The following is a 19,151-nucleotide window of genomic DNA, read 5'->3' as shown; positions in this document are numbered from 1 at the left end:
GGTGTTTGATCCCTTGAAACTAGGCTTACAGATTGTTAAGTGCCATGTGGGTTCAGGGAACCAAGTCCAAGTCATTTGGAAGAGCAGCCAATGCTTTTAACCACTGAAACATGTCTAAAATCTGTAGTATTTTCAGATGATCAATTAACTAACACAAGTCTCTGAACTGAAGAATGGATACAGAAATGGTTCATTACACAATGGAACACTATTCAGCTAGTAAAAACAAGTACATCATAAATTTTGTAGGCAAATAAATGGGATTATACAATATCATCCTGAGTGAACTAATGCATACCCCAAAGTACATGCATATTATTCTCTCACTGAAGTGGATATTAGCCATAAAGTATAGGACCCTTATGGTACACTGTGCAAACCCAAAGAAGGTAAACAAGAAAGTCTAAAGCAAGGATGATTGCGTCTCATTTAGAGGGGAAATAGAATAGTCATAAACTGCAAAGGGAGGAAGAGAACTGGGTATGAGAGGGTAAGGGGAATAGAATGGAGAGGTCAGGATCAGGTTTTGAGGGATAAAGGAGACGGGCCCAGCGGGCCTTTAGAATCATTGGGAAGAGAGGCCCCTTGGTCTTGCAAACTTTATATGCCCCAGTACAGGTGAACACCAGGGCCAACAAGTGGGAGTGGGTAGGTAGGGGAGCAGGGTAGGGGGAGGGTATAGGGGACTTTCGGGATAGCATTTGAAATGTAAATGAAGAAAGTACCTAATAAAAAACTGGAAAAAGTTAAAAAAAAAAAAAGAATGAACGGAAATCTTCAGATGCTAGGGTTAGGGCTTGGGAGAAATCTCTGGGAAGTCCTAGAGACCTGGCAAGGGGGAGGCTCCCAGAAGTCAATGCTGGTGACTTAGATAAGAGGTCTAACAGTGGGACTATAGAACCTGAAGAGACCATCTCCTGTATCCAGGCAGGATCCCCAGTGGATGTATAAAGATACAAACCCACCCACAGAACTTTCAAATAAATTTTGTCCTGTCTAAAAGAAATACAAGTCCAAAGATGGAACAGAGACTGAAGGAATGGCCAACTGTAGGGACAGTGCCGGATATTAAGATCCTGTTCCCCAGTTGGTTTTTGATCCATCATTAAAGATGCCTTGGGACAATTGCTGGTTAGAAATAATAGGTGGGGTTTCCAGATCCCTGCAACAATCCATGGAAAGCAGCCAATAAGCCCCATATCTCCATGATTTCTGATTCATTTCTGTCTGTTTCTTGCCTTTCTGTGCTGGTTCTCTTCTATGATGGGTTGTAACCCAGGATATGTAAGTCAAATAAGTCCTTTCCTCCCACATGTTACTTTAATCAATGTTTATCACAGCAATTGGAAGCAAACTAGTACATGCTCTTTACCACTGAGCCATATCTCTATGTTCCTACCATTTTCTGGGTAATCATTTTCCATACATTGATAGACAACGGTTTAGAAAACTGTCCCAATTTTCACAGGGGAAAAGTGCACAATCTAGAAAATAAATAGAAAAATGGGACAGTGCATCCTATAATTTACATTGTTTGATCGATGAGTTCCACAGAAGATTTGAAAATTAAACTTTACAGGTTTACAAAATTGACCCATATCAATTAAATCGAGGAAAACCAGGCATTGTGAGTTTTTTTTTTTCTGACACATTGCTCTTATAATATCAGTAAAACTACAACAACAAAAAATGAGAGAGCTCAATTTATGTCCATGCATATGAGGTGCCTTTGGTGTTGTTTGTTTTAGTTTCCTGTCAAGGACATTTGCCTCTATTGTTAAGCCAATTAGAGAAAAATGAATACACAGAACAGCTGCAACAAGATGATTAATCATGGTGAAAACGCATGTATTCATGAACAGATGTACATATGTAAGACAATTCCTTTAAACACGAATTCTGGCCATTCTTTTCTCCATCTTATAAACATTTCTATTTTTCTTCATTTCAGCTGTTGAGGAATGTAATGATCTTTAATTATAGGTCATATCAAAGTTAGAGAACCTTAGAGAAGTGATCATGAAATATTAGGTTGTAGAAAAGACCCTAATGATAGAAAGCCAAGATAGGCACTATAATTTTTTTAAGGCAAAGGAGTAACGTTCAATTTTTTGCTGAGTCGCTTATCATTCACACCATATGTGCCTACTCTCAAATTTGGAATGGAAGCCACTGCAAATGGCAGTTTGCATAAACAATGTTGCTTTGATTTCCCTTTAGGCACCTGGGAATTCATCTGTCTTTTCCCATTTGCCTGGTGATATTTTAAAATGTAACTGTCATGGTACCTTGTGGAGCACTTGTTTGCATTATCAATATGAAATGTGCAGTTCAGCACAGTTCAGTATGCTCAGAGTGATCTCTCCAAAATGTAACTTACCTGCGCATTTGATAACTACTGTGAATACAAACTTACTATCTGAAAGGGCAGTCTGTATACTTCACATGGGTGATGTACCTGCTGGGTACAAAGGTTTCCCTGAAGGGAAATCTGAAGGTGGGAAAGGGACAATTTTTGTGCAGACAACACATAAGTACAGGCTCTAAGGCAGGATAGAGTTTGGCACTTCACAGGGTCAAAGTGATGGCACTGTGATTGGATCAAGAGTTGAAGACAAGAAGTGGAGAAGCAGTCAGTCGTTGTCCCATGAGAAACTTTTATATTATGCCAAGATGCTTTTTAGTTTACTTTTTGTTTTTCCACATCAGGCTGTGAAAAAATAACCAGTTGTGTGCACATTTTTATCTAAAGATGAGGTATCAAGTTCTCTCTCTCTCTCTCTCTCTCTCTCTCTCTCTCTCTCTCTCTCTCTCTCTCTGTGTGTCTCTCTCTGTGTCTCTCTCTGTGTCTCTCTCTGTGTCTCTCTCTCTGTCTCTCTGTCTCTGTCTCTGTCTCTGTCTCTCTCTCACACACACACACACACACACAGAGACAGAAGAGAGAGAGAGACAGACAGACAGATGAGAGAGAGAGAGAGAGAGAGAGAGAGAGAATTTAAAGTAGAATTTCCCCAAAACAACATAGACACTGTACATCAAAAGGAAACACAAATGATGAATGGAGTAATCATTAGATTTCTTTTCTTTTTAAATTTTTATCAGATATTTTCTTCATTTACATTTTAAATGTTATCCCCTTTCTTAGTTTCCTTAGATAATTCTTGAACAGTTCACGTTCTATTCTGGAACAGTTCAGTTCAGTTCATGCTCTAGGATACCAGTTCATTATTCTATCCCATCTATGTTGGGACTGTACAAAGTAATGCCTTGTTGCTTGCTACTATATTAAGGCAAAGATGCCAAAGTATAATACTTTCTTAATTATTTCACAGAAAAGCATATTTTTTAGAGTAAAATAATTTAAATTCTGGATTATATGACTTTGTTTTATATTTTTACTTCTATTTATAATTATGAATTACAAATATAATTAAATTCAGAAGATAATTGAACTATATATAAATATGAATAGCATGCTTTGAGAGTTGACTACTGCCCTCCCACAATGCTATCAGTTCATGTGAGTCAATATATTCAAATCTGAATAAGTCAGACATAGACATAACTGTATCTTCCATGTCTGTCTGAGGAAGCTGAGGAGGAATAAATAGCTTTAGAATGAGAGCTAAGGATAAGATATGTCAAGATAGCCATGCAGTGCATCTCCATGGGAGCATATCTGATATGTTCATAGCTCATATCCCTTGGAGTCTGGAAAGGAGTGTGTATTTTGTTACTAGTCAGTCATCTACTCCCATTATAATATCTTTTGCCAGTTTAGAAAATGCAGTTCTTCATGTAGTCTCTGTTTGAAACTTTTCCTTCTGCCTTCCAGGTTCTACATGTGGGGTCCTCTGAACTATAGTAAAGGAAGGTGGTTTAATTACAGAAGCATGGTATTAACAGGTGTATCTTTCATGTACAAGAAGAACCCAGAGAGGAGTGACTAAAAGGGCAGTAAGCATTGAAGTTGTTGAACACCTTAACTAAAGAAGGGTAAATTATAGAGAATTACTAAGAGGAAGAAAGTTGCTGCAGTTTTAGGATAGCAGGTTATGGTATGGAGATAAATGAAGACAAGGCTGAGTTAGCATGGCCCGTTAGAATCTTCTCTACGCCTCATGACTGAGGTATGCAGAATTGTCCTCTGGAGTCAGTACCTGTCTCTGGTAGAGGAAAGAGGAAAAACCTTTGGAAACTTGCATCTGATTTTATACAACATGTGTTGTGTAGGGTAGGGTGTGGTGCATGGAACAGGGGACTTTTCTTGAACATTCCTTTTGTCAGTTGCCTTCAGGTGAAATGGGCCTCACGCTAAATAGGTAATTTTCAGGCATGGCACCGTTTTCCTCCTTCCCTTGCCACTGTGGAATTATGTGTTTTACGCTTATGCCACTGTTTTAACTTAAAATCCTTTGTATGCTCTTTTTCTGAATAAAAGTGCTATCAGCTGCTTAAGCTAATTTCTTATAGTTCTGTCTCTGAATAGTATCATTCAATGTAATGTAAGCATATCATCTGAAACTTTAGAGATGACATTTGTCTTCTAGTGTTATTTGTTGTCTCAACATTTATAAGTGCTTTAAATAATTACCATGTATAAATGAAATTCTGATTGGGAAAATATGCTATAAAATTGTAATTGTCATTGAATTTTACCACTAATTACATAATTCATAATTTCTGCTGAAGGTCTGAGAATTTTAAAGACTAATTTGAGAAAATGACAAGGTTCATATGAAATCTTTAGTGTCATATTAATTTTGATTGACACCAGAGGACATGGTGTTTTGTGCATACCAAATTGTAATTATTTATATCTTATTTCTTCTTAGGAACCTTTCCCTGAGACTAACAAAAGACACTGATCAAGAGGCCCGGTGTTCCCATGTCAGCTGCATGCCCAACAGTCCCTCTGCAGATTGGCCCCTGCAGGGTGTGGAGGAAAATGGAGGCATAGATTCTGTGCCATTCAGACTGATGCTCCAGGAGTGCACGGCAGTGAAGACGCTGCTACTGAAGATGAAGAGAGTGCTGCAAGAGGTAGGGCTTCTGTGTAGTTAACCCTCGTCCTGTCCTTGCTAGTCTGCAACAGGTCTGTAGACCTGCTCACACCCTGCTCAGCCACTAATTAATTTGGGACATTGAGGATAGGTCAGGTGTCCTCCCGAGCCTTACCTTTACTCATATACCAAATGAATAGCTTCCAGTTCTGCCGGATAAATAGGTACTTAGAAATGCATCCATAGATCCCCAGGTTCTATGAAAAAGAAGGTTAACGACCAGCCTTCCCTAATTTGTCAATCTAGGAGAAATGGGCATCAGCTATGAATTAATCCATTTACGTCACCGTCAATGGGTTGAGAAATCTGAGTTTTCATCACCTTGATTTTACTGAGGACTTACCCATATGATAGTATAAAAGCAGGTATTTAAAAGTGATTTTTCTCTGATCATAATCATCCCAGTCTACCCAAGTTTGCAGGTGCTTATGAAATGTCTTGTGAATACATTTGCCCTCTTTCAGCCTCTTGGGATCCTTTCACACCCATTGGTTTTATATTATCCTGTATCAGCATATCTACATCTTTTTCATTTATATTAATCAATTATATGGGGATATCTATATCTAAGAAACTAGAAAACACTGTATATTGAAGCTTTCAACAAGTTTTTGCAGGCCAAATATATTTAAACGTTTACTAGCATGCCCCTTCATGAGCGACTAAAACAATCTCTGGGTTGTTAATATGTTGTTTTTCTGTGCCTGAATGATTAAATTAGAAACTCTTCAGCCTCTTTATGATCCAGCAGTATGCTCCTCTGCGAAAAAAAACCAAAAAAACAAACAAACAAAAAAAAACAGTACAATCTGATAAATTAAAAGCTACTAATCTCAAAGTTTATAACATTTAACTCTTCCACTTTCTACCTCTTGTTGGTCAGGATTTTTAGTAAGAAATCAATACCTGTGAAAAGAGAATGAGGGGAAATGGCAAGAGATGTGTTACATAGCTTTCTGGCATACTGAAGTTTATGATTCTAAGTACTTGTGATTGCCACTGTGGACTCTGTATTTACAACTTTGAATTTACAGAGAATGTTTCATCCTTCTGTCTGGGTTCCTCATCAAGCAAAATGAAAGAGAACAGATCCTTACAGGTGCAGCATTGTAAGCAGTAATTCCATGTTTGTGCCAACTTCTTTCAGAACACTGTGTAAGTGGGGCCATGTGATCAACAGGCTGCAGTGCTCAGAATGGACATTCTCATAGATACTTTTAAGAAATATTATCCACTTCTTGTTCTCTAAGGCAGGGATTTTATTTTTAAGTGCAATTTCCATTTCATCACCAGATTTGAATATATTTCAGATTAATGAATTCTGTTTTAATTAGAAGTTCAACTCTTGTACAAGGTTTTAAATATTTTATGGAGTTCTTTCATAGTAAATTCCCACAGTATTTAAAATATGTGATCTTCCAAATAACCTTGTGTATGGAGCTAATATTTCCTGTACCATTTGAATATATATGAACACAATTTTTTGTGTTTAACTGTAATACTTTAAAATGTTTAATTTTATGTTGCTGTTATTATTGTTACTTTTTGTGTGTGTACATGTATGTATGTGTCCCACAAGTGTGCATAGAGCCACCAGTGGACAGAAGAGGCACCATATCCCCTGAATCCCAGTTCTTCGGAAAGAAACAAATAGTTGCTGAACACTCTTTCCATGCCTATAATGTAATTCTTGCTAACATGTTTTACCCAATATATTATTTATTTTGAAATGTTTTACTTACAAATTACACTGAAAATATCAATTACATACTAAATCCTGTTAGCACATTCATATTTTTAATTGTTTTGTCATAAATAAAATGTTGATCATCTTATAAACTTTGCCAATTAATGATTCTTAATCCACACAGAAAGTATGAGTGTTTTATACTTTTCCCTGCCAAGTAGAGTTCAATATGACTTTCTCAGCATATCAAATAGAGGCACATAGCAACCATTACAGGGTTTAGCTTGATCATTCCTCTTATACATGGTAAAGACTGAAGACTGAATACCTAATCTTCCAAAGCTTTTCATATCTTCCTGTGGAAAAGATGCATTGGGATTCATTCATTAACTATTATTCTAAAATTTATATCCTAAATTCTAATCCTGAAGATTAGAAGAAAGCCTATAGGCTTAGTGTAAGGGAACTTAAAGGTTTTTTTTTTCCCCATGAACCCTCATACCTTCCAAATATAGATGATATTTGTTTTAAAAGCCATTGTTTTACACTGTGAAAAAAAAGAATAAATATACATCATTATGAAACTGCACATCACTAAGGAAAACAGTTGTTTAATATCTTGTATAAAACTTTTATTACTTTATCAACTTGGTAAACCTATCATCTTCACAGTGGTGTTTTGTTGACATCTAAGCTTTGAGTCTGAATCCTGTATTAAGTGAACATAGAGAAAATGAATGGATCACATTCCTATGTCTGGACTTTTTAAAAGTTCCCTTGCTCTTAAAAGGTGCTCAGAATTTCTTAACACATGAAATATAAACTATTCTATTAAAAATGCTTAGGAAGTTTAGGTATTTAAAACTTCTATTTTGTCTCTTATTTTCAAGACTGGCTATCAAATCATTAACTATAACAAATAAAAATTTTCTTTAAGTCATTTTGCCTGTAGCTTCAATAATCTATGAACGCTCATAATTCAAAGGCAGATTCCTTTAATGTTCTCATCAAATTTCTGCTCAGTCCTTATAATCTCTCATATGGTTTTGTTTGTTTATACTGTATGGTAATCACCATGAAGTCTACTAGGAGGAAACTTAAGATACCAATGAAAAACTGATGTCTGGTAGGATGACAGATGGTTGAAGATGGATGTGGGGTGCCTGGATCTCTTTGCCTTTCTTTGCAATGTAGCTGAATAAAGAAATCTCCATTTTCTTTTTCACATTGTCACTTTGGCAATTTTAATTGTCTTATTAAGGATAGCTGCTCCAAAATCAAATGTCAGACTTTCTACACAATAAAAGAAAAAAAATCTATTTTCTCATTTTTCTTTGTTGTCAAATGGAAATAGATAGAAGCTGATGTCAGCTGAAACGGGAAGACAAGACCATGTCCCTACAAATGAAACTTTTCCAGAGGGCTCTGAGACTTTTCAGTCTTTCCTGACCATCTGAGGACAAGGTTCTTACAAGATTTAGTGTGACACACTGTGCCCTAAAAGGTATGGGATTCCCTAGAAACTAATTGTTGGGAGAAGGAAAGATTGAGACTTTGTGGTCCACTAGAGGATGACCTTGTACTCTGGATAAAGTTTTACAACTTGTCAGAAGTTCTTGCAGAGAAGGTGGAACTGAGACAGTGATACGTAAGGCGCCAAGCATTGGCTGGGCTGTTTAGTGATGCTTATCTTCTGCCTTCTATTTGAACCCTACCCTCATGTTCCAACCCTGAAGAACTTGGGAAGTCCCGTCCCTGGATCCCTTTGCCACCGTGTTTTTCAGTGTAGCCACATCAAATAACTTACTTTCAAGTCAGTTCCCACAATTAAAAACAAAACAAAGTTGAATACATAGGGAGAAAGTGGGCAGCCTTGTCTAGTCTCTGATTTTAGTGGGATTGCTTCCAGCTTCTCACCATTTACTTTGATGTTGGCTTCTGGTTTGCTGTAGATTGCTTTTACCATGTTTAGGTATGGGCCTTGAATTCCTGATCTTTCCAAGACTTTTATCATGAATGGGTGTTGGATTTTGTCAAATGCTTTCTCCGCATCTAATGAGATGACCATGTGGTTTTTGTCTTTGAGTTTGCATATATTGAACCATCCCTGCATCCCTGGGATGAAACCTACTTGGTCAGGATGGATGATTGTTTTGATGTGTTTTTGGATTTGGTTAGCAAGAACTTTATTGAGGATTTTTGCATTGATATTCATAAGGGAAATTGGTCTGAAGTTCTCTATCTTCACCCAAGATATAAGATACAATTTGCTAAACACATGAAACTCAAGAAGAATGAAGACCAGAACTTTGCCCCTTCTTAGAATTGGGAACAAAACACCCATGGAAGGAGTTACAGACACAAAGTTTGGAGCTGAGACAAAGAATGGACCATCTAGAGACTGCCATACCTGGTGATCTATCCCATAATCAGCTTCCAAACGCTGACACCATTGCATACACTAGCAAGATTTTGCTGAAAGGGCCCAGATAGAGCTGTCTCTTGTGAGACTATGCTGGGGCCTAGCAAACACAGAAGTGGATGCTCACAGTCAGCTATTGGATGGATCACAGGGCCCCCAATGGAGGAGCAGAAAGTACCCAAGGAGCTAAAGGGATCTGCAACCCTATAGGTGGAACAACAATATGAACTAACCAGGACCCCCCCCCTCCCCGGAGCTCATGTCTCTAGCTGCATATGTATCAGAAGATGGCCTAGTTGGCCATCATTGGAAAGAGAGGCCCATTGGCCATTGGTCTTGCAAACTTTATATGCCTCAATACAGGGGAATGCCAGGGCCAAGAAGTGGGAGTGGGTGGTTGGGAGAGTGGGTGGGGGAGCGTGTGGGGGACTTTTGGGATAGCATTGGAAATGTAAATGAAATACCTAATAAAAATAGTAATAATTTAAAAAAAATGTAAAAACAAAACAAAACAAAACCAAGCAACAACAGCAAACATAATTAAATGACTGACAGTAAAAATGATGGTAAAACCACCCAACTGAGACTCTGATTTCTTGTCTTCAGTCCCATGCTTTCTAAATCTCCGTTTGACAACTAGGCAGTGTGATTATAACTCAAAATATTTCTTGAACCAGGCAACATTCAAACAAAACCATGTAAATGTAAACCAAACAAGAGGAACATATTCTGGCAAAACACCTACTAAGCCAAAAACATCAAGAAACTATTTACATTTAGAAATGAATATAATTTATGAAACTTCCAAGTTGGTAAAAATATTCAAGCTGTGGTCTGTTTCCCAATGATTTGTCATATACTTTTGTTTTTGTTTTCTACCCCAATCTTTAGTTTTATTATTCTAAAACTAAATGACATACTTTCAAGGTTCATACTTTCAGTGTGAGCTTCTCAGCGCCTCTAGAAAAACAAAAGAAAGTCTATAGATAAGGAACTCTAGGGATGAATAATTAGAGTAATAATTGCAAGAGAAAAACCTTTGTGACCAGTCCTAAAGCAAAGGCTTGACTGAGCCTGGGGCTCTTCTTGCTCCTTCACTATGTAACAGGAAACTAACAGCAGCTTAATAGTCAATGTAAACAGTAGTGTAGTACTCAGACTTCTTTTCAGGCCTATCTTTAAAAATAACATAGTTACATGTTTTCCACGCTTTTGGCTTTTGTTTTGTTTTACCTTCACTAAAAGGTCTTTAAGTAAATAAGAGGTACTGTGACAGTTCTGTATGGTTAAAAGCTAGAATAGTAGAATGTCTGTGTAATATGCCTACATAGATTTTGCTGTTGTTGCCAAATGCAAAACAAGTCCTTCCCCTGCAGTGCCAGGCAGGGACTTTTGAGAAGATAGGTCATTTACATATGTACTTTTTTATTGCCCAGAGTCATTGTAAATTCTATTGTAATACACATTGAAAAGTTATGTAGTTCATACTATGAGTTCCTGAGAAGCTATTATTATTTAATAGGTTTATATTAACAGGAAGAAAGTGTACTAACTGATAACAATGCTTCTTCCTTAAAAAGTCAACACAAATCTAAAGAAGTAGGAAGAAATAACTTCAAAGAAAAAAGTGAAATATTGTTTGGACTAATAGTAGGCAGTTTGCTAAGTCCAATGGTTTCATTGACATTTTAAAGAAAGAGAATTACTAGTGAATGAAAGGAAAACTAAAAGAGAAACACGTGTGTGCCCTCATGTGTACAACACACACACACACACAAAGCACAACTAGCTCAGGAAAACCTAGAGAGGAGGACCAATTGCTACAGTTTGTACTGATGTAAGAATGGTAAGATTTTTAGGAACAGCAGAATATTAAAAATAAGCAATATTATTAGAAATAAAATATTTACTATAAAACAAATCAATAATACAATATGAATAAGAAATAAAAATCTTCAAAAATAATATAAGTGACATAAGAAACTGAATCTGAATAGGCTTGATTTACAATTGTTTAAAATGATAAATACTTGTTATCTCACAACATTTCTGTTAAAATGTAGCTCCCTATTGGTCCTAGATAAAGATTAAATGTGATATCAAGATGCCTGTCATGGATGAACATAGGAAGGGTTGACTAAGGCTGAGGATTGTCCTCCTAGTCATTAGAATGGACCTGAGAACCAGCAACAGGCCAGTTTCTTACCATTGGGCCCGAGAATTGTTGCCAAAGCTCACTACCACAGTCAGCCTCTCAGCCTCCAACAAAGCATATCTCTTGTATGCAAATACACTCGAGTCTTCATTCCATTCTATATCATCATGCAAAGAAAAGAATTATATAATATGAACTATAAACAATTGTTATCAATCTTTAAGTGCAACAAACAGGCACTTTTCCCCAATGAACTAATTTATAGCTAAGTACTTTCTTGATTCGTATTCAAAGCTTCTGAATAATTCCCCATAGCTTGAATTCTTTCCTCTGTGTCATTGATTCTGATCTGAGTCATCCTTTATCAGGAACATACAGTTACCGCTGGGTAGTGTTCTGTTATACTTTTATTTTTTGACAATTTTATATTTGAGTGCCCTTTTTACTTCATTTCCTTTCTCCAACTCTTCCCACAGCTCCACTTCATCTCAAATTCATATCCTGTTACCACTTATGTATTACTGTTACACACAAAACCTTATAAATGTAAGCTATTTAGTTAGTGTTGCTTATCTTTATATATGAGCACGACTAACCACTTGGTATCCAATAACCTCTTAGGGAGCTCTTCTCTGGAGAAGACTGATCTCCTTTTCTTGGTGATTTTATTAACTATTTAATCTCAATCAGGGGACGCTACCTTGCCTTTGATCATTCAGTTCCCAGATAAAAGACACACAACTTTTATATGTATGATAAGCCTTAATCAGCATTAGAGCTAGGAAGATATATACCCTGTAAGCTATTAAAATCTACTTCCTATCAATAACCCTGAGTTATAACTTGACATGTTTTGCCTGGGTAGCTATTAACTACAATTGGCCAGCCTTCATGGCCATGTTTTTCATGACCCACCTACCCAATGGTGTCTTCTTTCCTTTTATTTTTAAAATTTCTTATTTTATTTATTTACATTTGAAATGTTATCTCCCTTCCTAGTTTCCCCTCCTCAACCCCCTATCCAATTTCTGCCCCCCATGCTTCTAAGAGGGAGCTCTCCCACCCACTCCTGCCTCACTGCCCTAGCATGCCCTTACAATGGGACACCAAACCTTCACAGGACCAAGGGCCTCCCTTCCCATTGAGATATCTTCTCTCCCTCACAATTTTCCTTCAACCCTAAGCCCAGAAACTGAAACTCTATCTCCTTCTCTTCAACCCAGCTATAGTATCTTTATTTAACCAATAGTTTTAGATTAGGGAGCAAGGTCGCATATCATCATTTGGTATATGTGGAAATTCTTTCATCCCTAGGGCAACCAGGCTTTGGGGAACAGTATTTAACATTACAATATATAGCAAAAGACCAAACCTCAACACTTGGCAGCCATTAATTGCCAATAGCTCTTCATCTAAGGGTCTTTATAGGATTTCTCCCGCCTGTGTTGTCATGTTAATTGGTAATGTTGTTTTTCCAGTCTTATTTGGTCAACCATAATATTGTGATTTTATTGGTATAGCTTCCTTACCATACATAGAAAACATGATCTGTAAGCCTAGTTCTTAGTATGCTAACACTTACCAATTTTTCACACCCTCTTGTGTAATGTTCCCTAAGGCTTATGTGTAGGAGATATGTTTTACCTGTGTCTACTAGGTTAGATGTTCTCTGAATTTTAAAGTTAAGTCTTTTTGTAATGATCGGCATCTACCAAATAATGATCCTTCTTTGATAAGTGGTGAATCTACAATTATCTCCATGTGTAAGGATTTACTTTTAATCCCTTTGAAACAAAGGACTATTAGGCTTTTTTCAGTATTCCTTTTCTCCACAAAATGCAAATTTTGTATTTTTCCTTGCTTACCTTGCTCCTGTTCACTATAGATCTGTGTAAGAATGGCCACTAATAACCATATGACACTCAGTACTATGCTGCCTTGAAAATTCCTCTACTCATGTCATTAATCTAAACTCTTTAATTTAGCCTAATGCAGATATTTTTTGGACAAGTTCATAAAGCAGCCACATTATTTGCTAAAATATCACAAGAAGTCTCTAGGCTACTTAGCAATATTGTTCCCCTTGAAACCTCTCAATCTAGTCCCCACAATTCAAATAAATGTCAGCAGTCTTCCATGTTCTTCGTGCTATGGTCCATTAAGCCCTGCTAAAAAGTTCAACTGCTTTTCTAATCCAAAGACAAAATGTCTAAATTCTGCTACAAGCAATAAACCTATCACAGCAATACCCCATGCTTGGTACCAAATAATGTCCTGGTAACTGTTTACTGCTGTGAAGAGACACCATGACCATAGCAACTGTTATGAAAGGAAAAATTTAATAGGATCATATTGGGGCCATTCTCCTTCAAACCACTATAGTGTCACTCTGCATCTTTCAGAAGATCAGGTAATTCGGACCACTGTGGTGCATAGGCATTACAACTCGAATTAGTTGTTGATTGGTTATCTTCCATGAAAACTTAAGTAGCTCCTCTTATTACTTTAATAGTTAATCCTGAAGCACATGCTTTACAGGTTAGGTCTAACTGTTCTAAATCCTGTGTCTTCATGGCTTGAAGTCTTCAGCAAAATGGTCTTATCTTCAATTTCTGTTAGGCAAATGAAGGCCATAGCAATAATATATATTACTTTGATGGGTCTCTTGGATCCCTTGACCAACAACTTGAATGGAGATTCCTCTTGCCTGGCACAAGGAGTTTTGTTAGATACTCTATGTCTTTGGAGGGATCTTTGCTACCTCAAGTATCATAAATTCATTTAAAAAATACCCTAGAGCTCCCAGGGACTAAACCACTAACCAAAGAGTACACATGGAGGGAACCATGGCTCCAGTTGCATATGTAGCAGAGATGGCCTTGTTGAAAATCAACAGGAGGAGAGGACCTTGGTCCTGTAAAGGCTCAATGCCTCAGTGTAGGGGAATGCCAGGACCAGGAAGTGGGAGTGGGTGGGTTGGTGAGCCAGGGAAGGGTGTTGGAATAGGGCGTTTTTGGAGAGGAACCCAGGAAAGGGGATAACATTTGAAATGTAGATAAAGAAAATATCTAATAAAAAAAGAAAAGAAAAATAATATTTAAACCAGCCATATATATAAGAAAATATGTTGCCTATTGGATAAAATATATGTAAATACTTTATAATTAAAAGTTAAACTTTGCCAGGCAGTGGTGGCACATGCCTTTATCAGAGGGAGACAGATTTCTGAGTTCGAGGCCAGCCTGGTCTACAGAGTGAGTTCCAGGACAACCAGGGCTACACAGAGAAACCTTGTCTCAGAAAACCAACTAAACAACAAACCAACAGTTAATTTTTCTCTCATATATATATGTGTGTGTGTGTGTGTGTGTGTGTGTGTGTATGTGTGTGTGTGTGTGTGTGTATCACCCCCTCCTCCTTCTCAGAAGAGAAGGGGAAGGGAGAATAGGAGAGAAGCTGTGTGAGGGAGGGACTTCGAGGAAAGGGGTACTGATATTGGTTTGTAAACTGAAGAAATTAATGAAAAATATGATTCATATATATGATTTTAAATAAACATAAAATGATATGATTCATTATGGTCTTTTCAAGCATCCTTAGGGTTATATTCTCCTCTTCCTCATTCATACCTCTTTCCTCTTTAAGTGAGTCTTTGTGCCCCCAACCTCCTTTTACTATTTTTTTCACAATACCTGTGTCCTACTATTCTCTTCTCTAGACCTTACCCCACCCCCACACATGCACATGTATATCATGGTCCCTTTTTACATTCCCTATATATGAGCTTACTCTGGATTAACAATGTATTTAGGCAGTTAGCTTTATAGTTTTGTTCTTTTGTATATCTATTAGGCTATGACTTTACTGGATACCAGGCCAGCAGCACAGGTTTTTTTTCTATTAATTGAAGTGCAACTTCAGATGGACTCAGCTGTCTTTCTATTTTGCCTTTTCTCTTTTTGTGATCATTTTCTTTTTCAGTTCTAGAACTATTTCAGCTCTTAGAATAGTAAGAGGCAGAAACTGCATTATAATTGTCTTGGCAAGCATCTAGACCTAATCTGCTTATTTACAATGCTAATAGCATGCTGAGTGATGCTGCCTGGTTTCCCATTTTTTTCCATGGTGACATATTGAGAGCTTATTTTTTGAACAGTACACATTCTATTGAAGTCTTCAGCACTATTATCCATCTTGCAGATTGGCAAATGTATGACTGAAGGAATAACTGTACTCTCAAAACGGCCTAGAGAATATATATATTGTGCCTGCCCTCTCCCATTGAGTTTGTTTTTCAATTTTTTTATTAGATATTTTCTTCATTTACATTTCAAATGCTATCCCGAAAGTTCCCTATACCCTCTGCTGCTCTGCTCCCCTACCCACTCACTCCTACTTCTTGGCCCCGACATTCCCCTGTACTGGGGCATATAAAATTTGCAAGACCAAGGTCCACTCTTCCCAATGATGGCCGACTGTGCCATCTTCTGATACATATGCTGCTAGAGACACGAGCTCTAGGAGTACTGGTTCATGGTGTACTAGGAGTACTTAGTTCATGGTGTTGTTCCGCCTATAGGGTTGCAGACCCCTTCAGCTCCTTGGGTACTTTCTCTAGCTCCTCCATTTGGGGCCCTGTGTTCCATCCAATAGATGACTGTGAGCATCCACTTCTGTATTTGCCAGGCACTGGCATAGCCTCACAAGAGACAGCTATATCAGGGTCCTTTCAGCAAAATCTTGCTTGCATGTGCAATAGTGTCTGTGTTTGTTGGCTGATTATGGTATGCATCCCCAGGTGGGGCAGTCTCTTGATGGTCTATCCTTTCATTTTAGCTCCAAACTTTTTCTCTGTAACTCCTTCCATGGTTATTTTGTTCCCTATTCTAAGGAACGAAGTATCCACACGTTGGTCTTCCTTCTTCTTGATTTTTCTTATGTTTTGCAAATTGTATCTTGGATATTCTGAGTTTCTGGGCTAATATCAATTTGTCAGTGAGTGCATATCAAGTGAATTCTTTTTTGATTGGGTTACCTCACTCAGGATGATGCCCTCCAGGTCCATCAATTTGCCTAAGAATTTCATACATTCGTTGTTTTTAATTGCTGAGTTGTACTCCATTGTGTAAATGTACCACATTTTCTGTATCCATTCCTCTGTTGAGGGACATCTGGGTTCTTTCCAGCTTCTGGCTATTATAAATAAGGCTGCTATAAGTTACTGGGGATCAGTGGTTCTACTTGAAAGGAAGATATTTTCTGTCTTTCATGTTTTTGGAGACAGGTAGCCAAATGCTTATTTCCATTTTACAATGTTTTTAGTCTGTACATGTAAATTGGAAAGAATTTTTCGTGGACATAACTCACTAAAACTGTTTGAATTGGCTGTTCATATTTGGGATACAATCCATCAGGTTAAAGCCACACCTTCTAGGTGATCCCAGATATAGTCTGAAACAGTGGCTGACAGATGCTTTAGGCTTTGAAAATCATAATTGCTTTGTTGAACAGTTCCATGGGGCACAACTCAAAATCTTAACACAACACAGCTTTTGTCAGAATGGGACTGATATTCTGCCACACCTCATCTTTCTGAATAGTTAGTGAATAGTTCTGATATGTCAGACTTCAGTTGTGCTGAAACGGAAACCACATTCCATAAATGGTCAAGTGTTGCTGTTGCCCATAAAAGATTATTTAAAAGACTAGACAGTTGTTTAGTTTTCCGATCTGCTGTGAACCAGTCACCCTACACTCCTTTGGAGTAGAGCAGCAGTGCAAGGCTTTGAAGATCATCACATTGGAAACCTAGAGCATAGAGTCTAAACCCCATCCCACCTATACTTGTGTTCTGTGTCTCTGGTCTTTCATTAGTTGAGTGGCCAAAGTGATATATCACTTTACTCAGGTTTGCTGTGAATATTAAATTTGCAAACATATTTAAACTTCAAGAAATTGAATTAGATACAGCTAGAGCTCAGAGTATAACACTTTTTCTTAAATTCCTAGTCTGCACTGCAAATTTACAGTGATTGGAAGGGATGCATGTAACAAAATGTTTGTGGTAGAGAACATATCTAGGGGATCTTAGATTGGGTGCAAGGAAACACTTCAGGGTAGTTTAGGGTAGAGCCCAGGACAGTTTTGTTCTGCTAGGTCAAACAAGCCAAGAAGTTTATTTTGCCCACTCATTATATTTCCTCTATCAATAATGCATAATTACACATTTCAGTTTACTTGAGAGTAAACTCAGGAGCATGAATTTATTATAAAATAAGGTTGAATGAGATCCTATATCTATACCAACTTTAGGATAGATTTCTAGTGTCTTTGGTGGACTTAATGTCTCATATGCAAGAAAGTTTAGTTGTTACCTTTATTGTTTTGTTTCCAAATACAAATGTTACTATAAGTTTGTTTCATTTGGGTCAAGCAATGAAAACACCCAAATGTATTTTAACCATTATTCCCCCATGATCATTCCACTTTAAAAGATTATGATGCAGAATTGAATTCTATTTCAATTGACTGATTTGGCAAAATTTTCTGGACCCAGCTTCTGCCAGTGCTGGTCCTGGGCTTTGGCTCTCTAACTCCCTTCAATTCTAAGTTTCCACGGGGTCATTTGGAGCACCAGGAGTGTTGCAAAGGCCGTCTTGCTTGTTCTCAGAATCCCCTAGTACTGCTCTCCATCCCTCTCATAGGCACAAATCAGATGTGGTATTTAGGTTGATTTGTGTAGATGTCAGTGCTAAAGCAGCTAGTCCAAGTACATTGCTTGTATTTATGTTTTAAAAAGGTTCCAATCATGCTTTCTTAGTGAGCAATTCTGTGGCATAAGATTCTTATGGCACAAGATTCTTTTTTTTTTCTGTATTTATTTATTTATTTATTTATTTATTTATTTATTTATTTTTAGAATATTACTCATCTATTTTATGTTGTTTTTCAAGATTTTTATTCTTTTTTTTGATTTTTAATATTTTTATTACATATTTTCCTCAATTACATTTCCAATGCTATCCCAAAAGTCCCCCATAGCGCCCCCCACTTCCCTACCCACCCATTCCCATTCTTTTGGCCCTGGCATTCCCCTATATTGGGGCATATAAAGTTTGCAAGTCCAATGGGCCTCTCTTTCCATTGATGGCCGACTAGGCCATCTTTCGATACATATGCAGCTAGAGACAAGAGCTCGGGGTTCTGGTTAGTACATCATGTTGTTCCAACAATAGGGTTGCAGATCCATTTAGCTCCTTGGGTACTTTCTCTAGCTTCTCCATTGGGAGCCCTGTGATACATCCAATAGCTGACTGTGAACATCCACTCCTGTGTTTGCTAGGCCCCGGCATCGTCTCACAAGAGACAGCTATATTTGGGTCCTTTCAGCAAAATCTTGCTAGTGTATGCAATGGTGTCAGCGTTTAGAAGCTGATTATGGGATGGATCCCTGGATACAGCAGTCTCTAAATGGTCCATCCTTTCATCACAGCTACGAACTTTGTCTCTGTAACTCCTTCCCTGGGTGTTTTGTTCCCAATTCTAAGAAGGGGCACAGTGTCCACACTTTGGTCTTCATTCTTCTTGAGTTTCATGCGTTTATCAAATTGTATCTTATATCTTGGGTATCCTAAGTTTTGGGCTAATATCCACTTATCAGTGAATACATATTGTGTGAGTTCTTTTGTGATTGTGTTACTTCACTCAAGATGATGCCCTCCAGGTCCATCCATTTGGCTAGGAATTTCATAAATTCATTCTTTTTAATAGCTGAGTAGTACTCCATTGTGTAAATGTACCATAATTTCTGTATCCATTCCTCTG

At 37.5% G+C, this 19,151-nt stretch overlaps 1 protein-coding gene across 4 annotated transcripts in view; it reads left to right on the top strand.

Moving 5' to 3' along the window:
- Window positions 1-19,151, top strand: part of Ccser1 (coiled-coil serine rich protein 1) — a 1,169,843-nt gene that overhangs the window by 370,237 nt on the left and 780,455 nt on the right. For all 4 annotated transcript variants that reach the window (XM_029478490.2, XM_021165504.3, XM_085840568.1 and 1 more), the window contains exon 6: window positions 4,836-5,043. In XM_029478490.2, coding sequence (XP_029334350.1) covers window positions 4,836-5,043 — 208 coding nt within the window. The remainder of the gene's footprint in view (window positions 1-4,835; window positions 5,044-19,151) is intronic.

Source organism: Mus caroli, unplaced genomic scaffold, assembly GCF_978045245.1.
Source record: "Mus caroli unplaced genomic scaffold, Mus_caroli_1 scaffold_7, whole genome shotgun sequence".
NCBI lineage: Eukaryota > Metazoa > Chordata > Mammalia > Rodentia > Muridae > Mus > Mus caroli.
The sequence above is the reverse complement of the archived record's forward strand: the minus strand, read 5'-3'. Positions and strand labels throughout refer to the sequence as shown.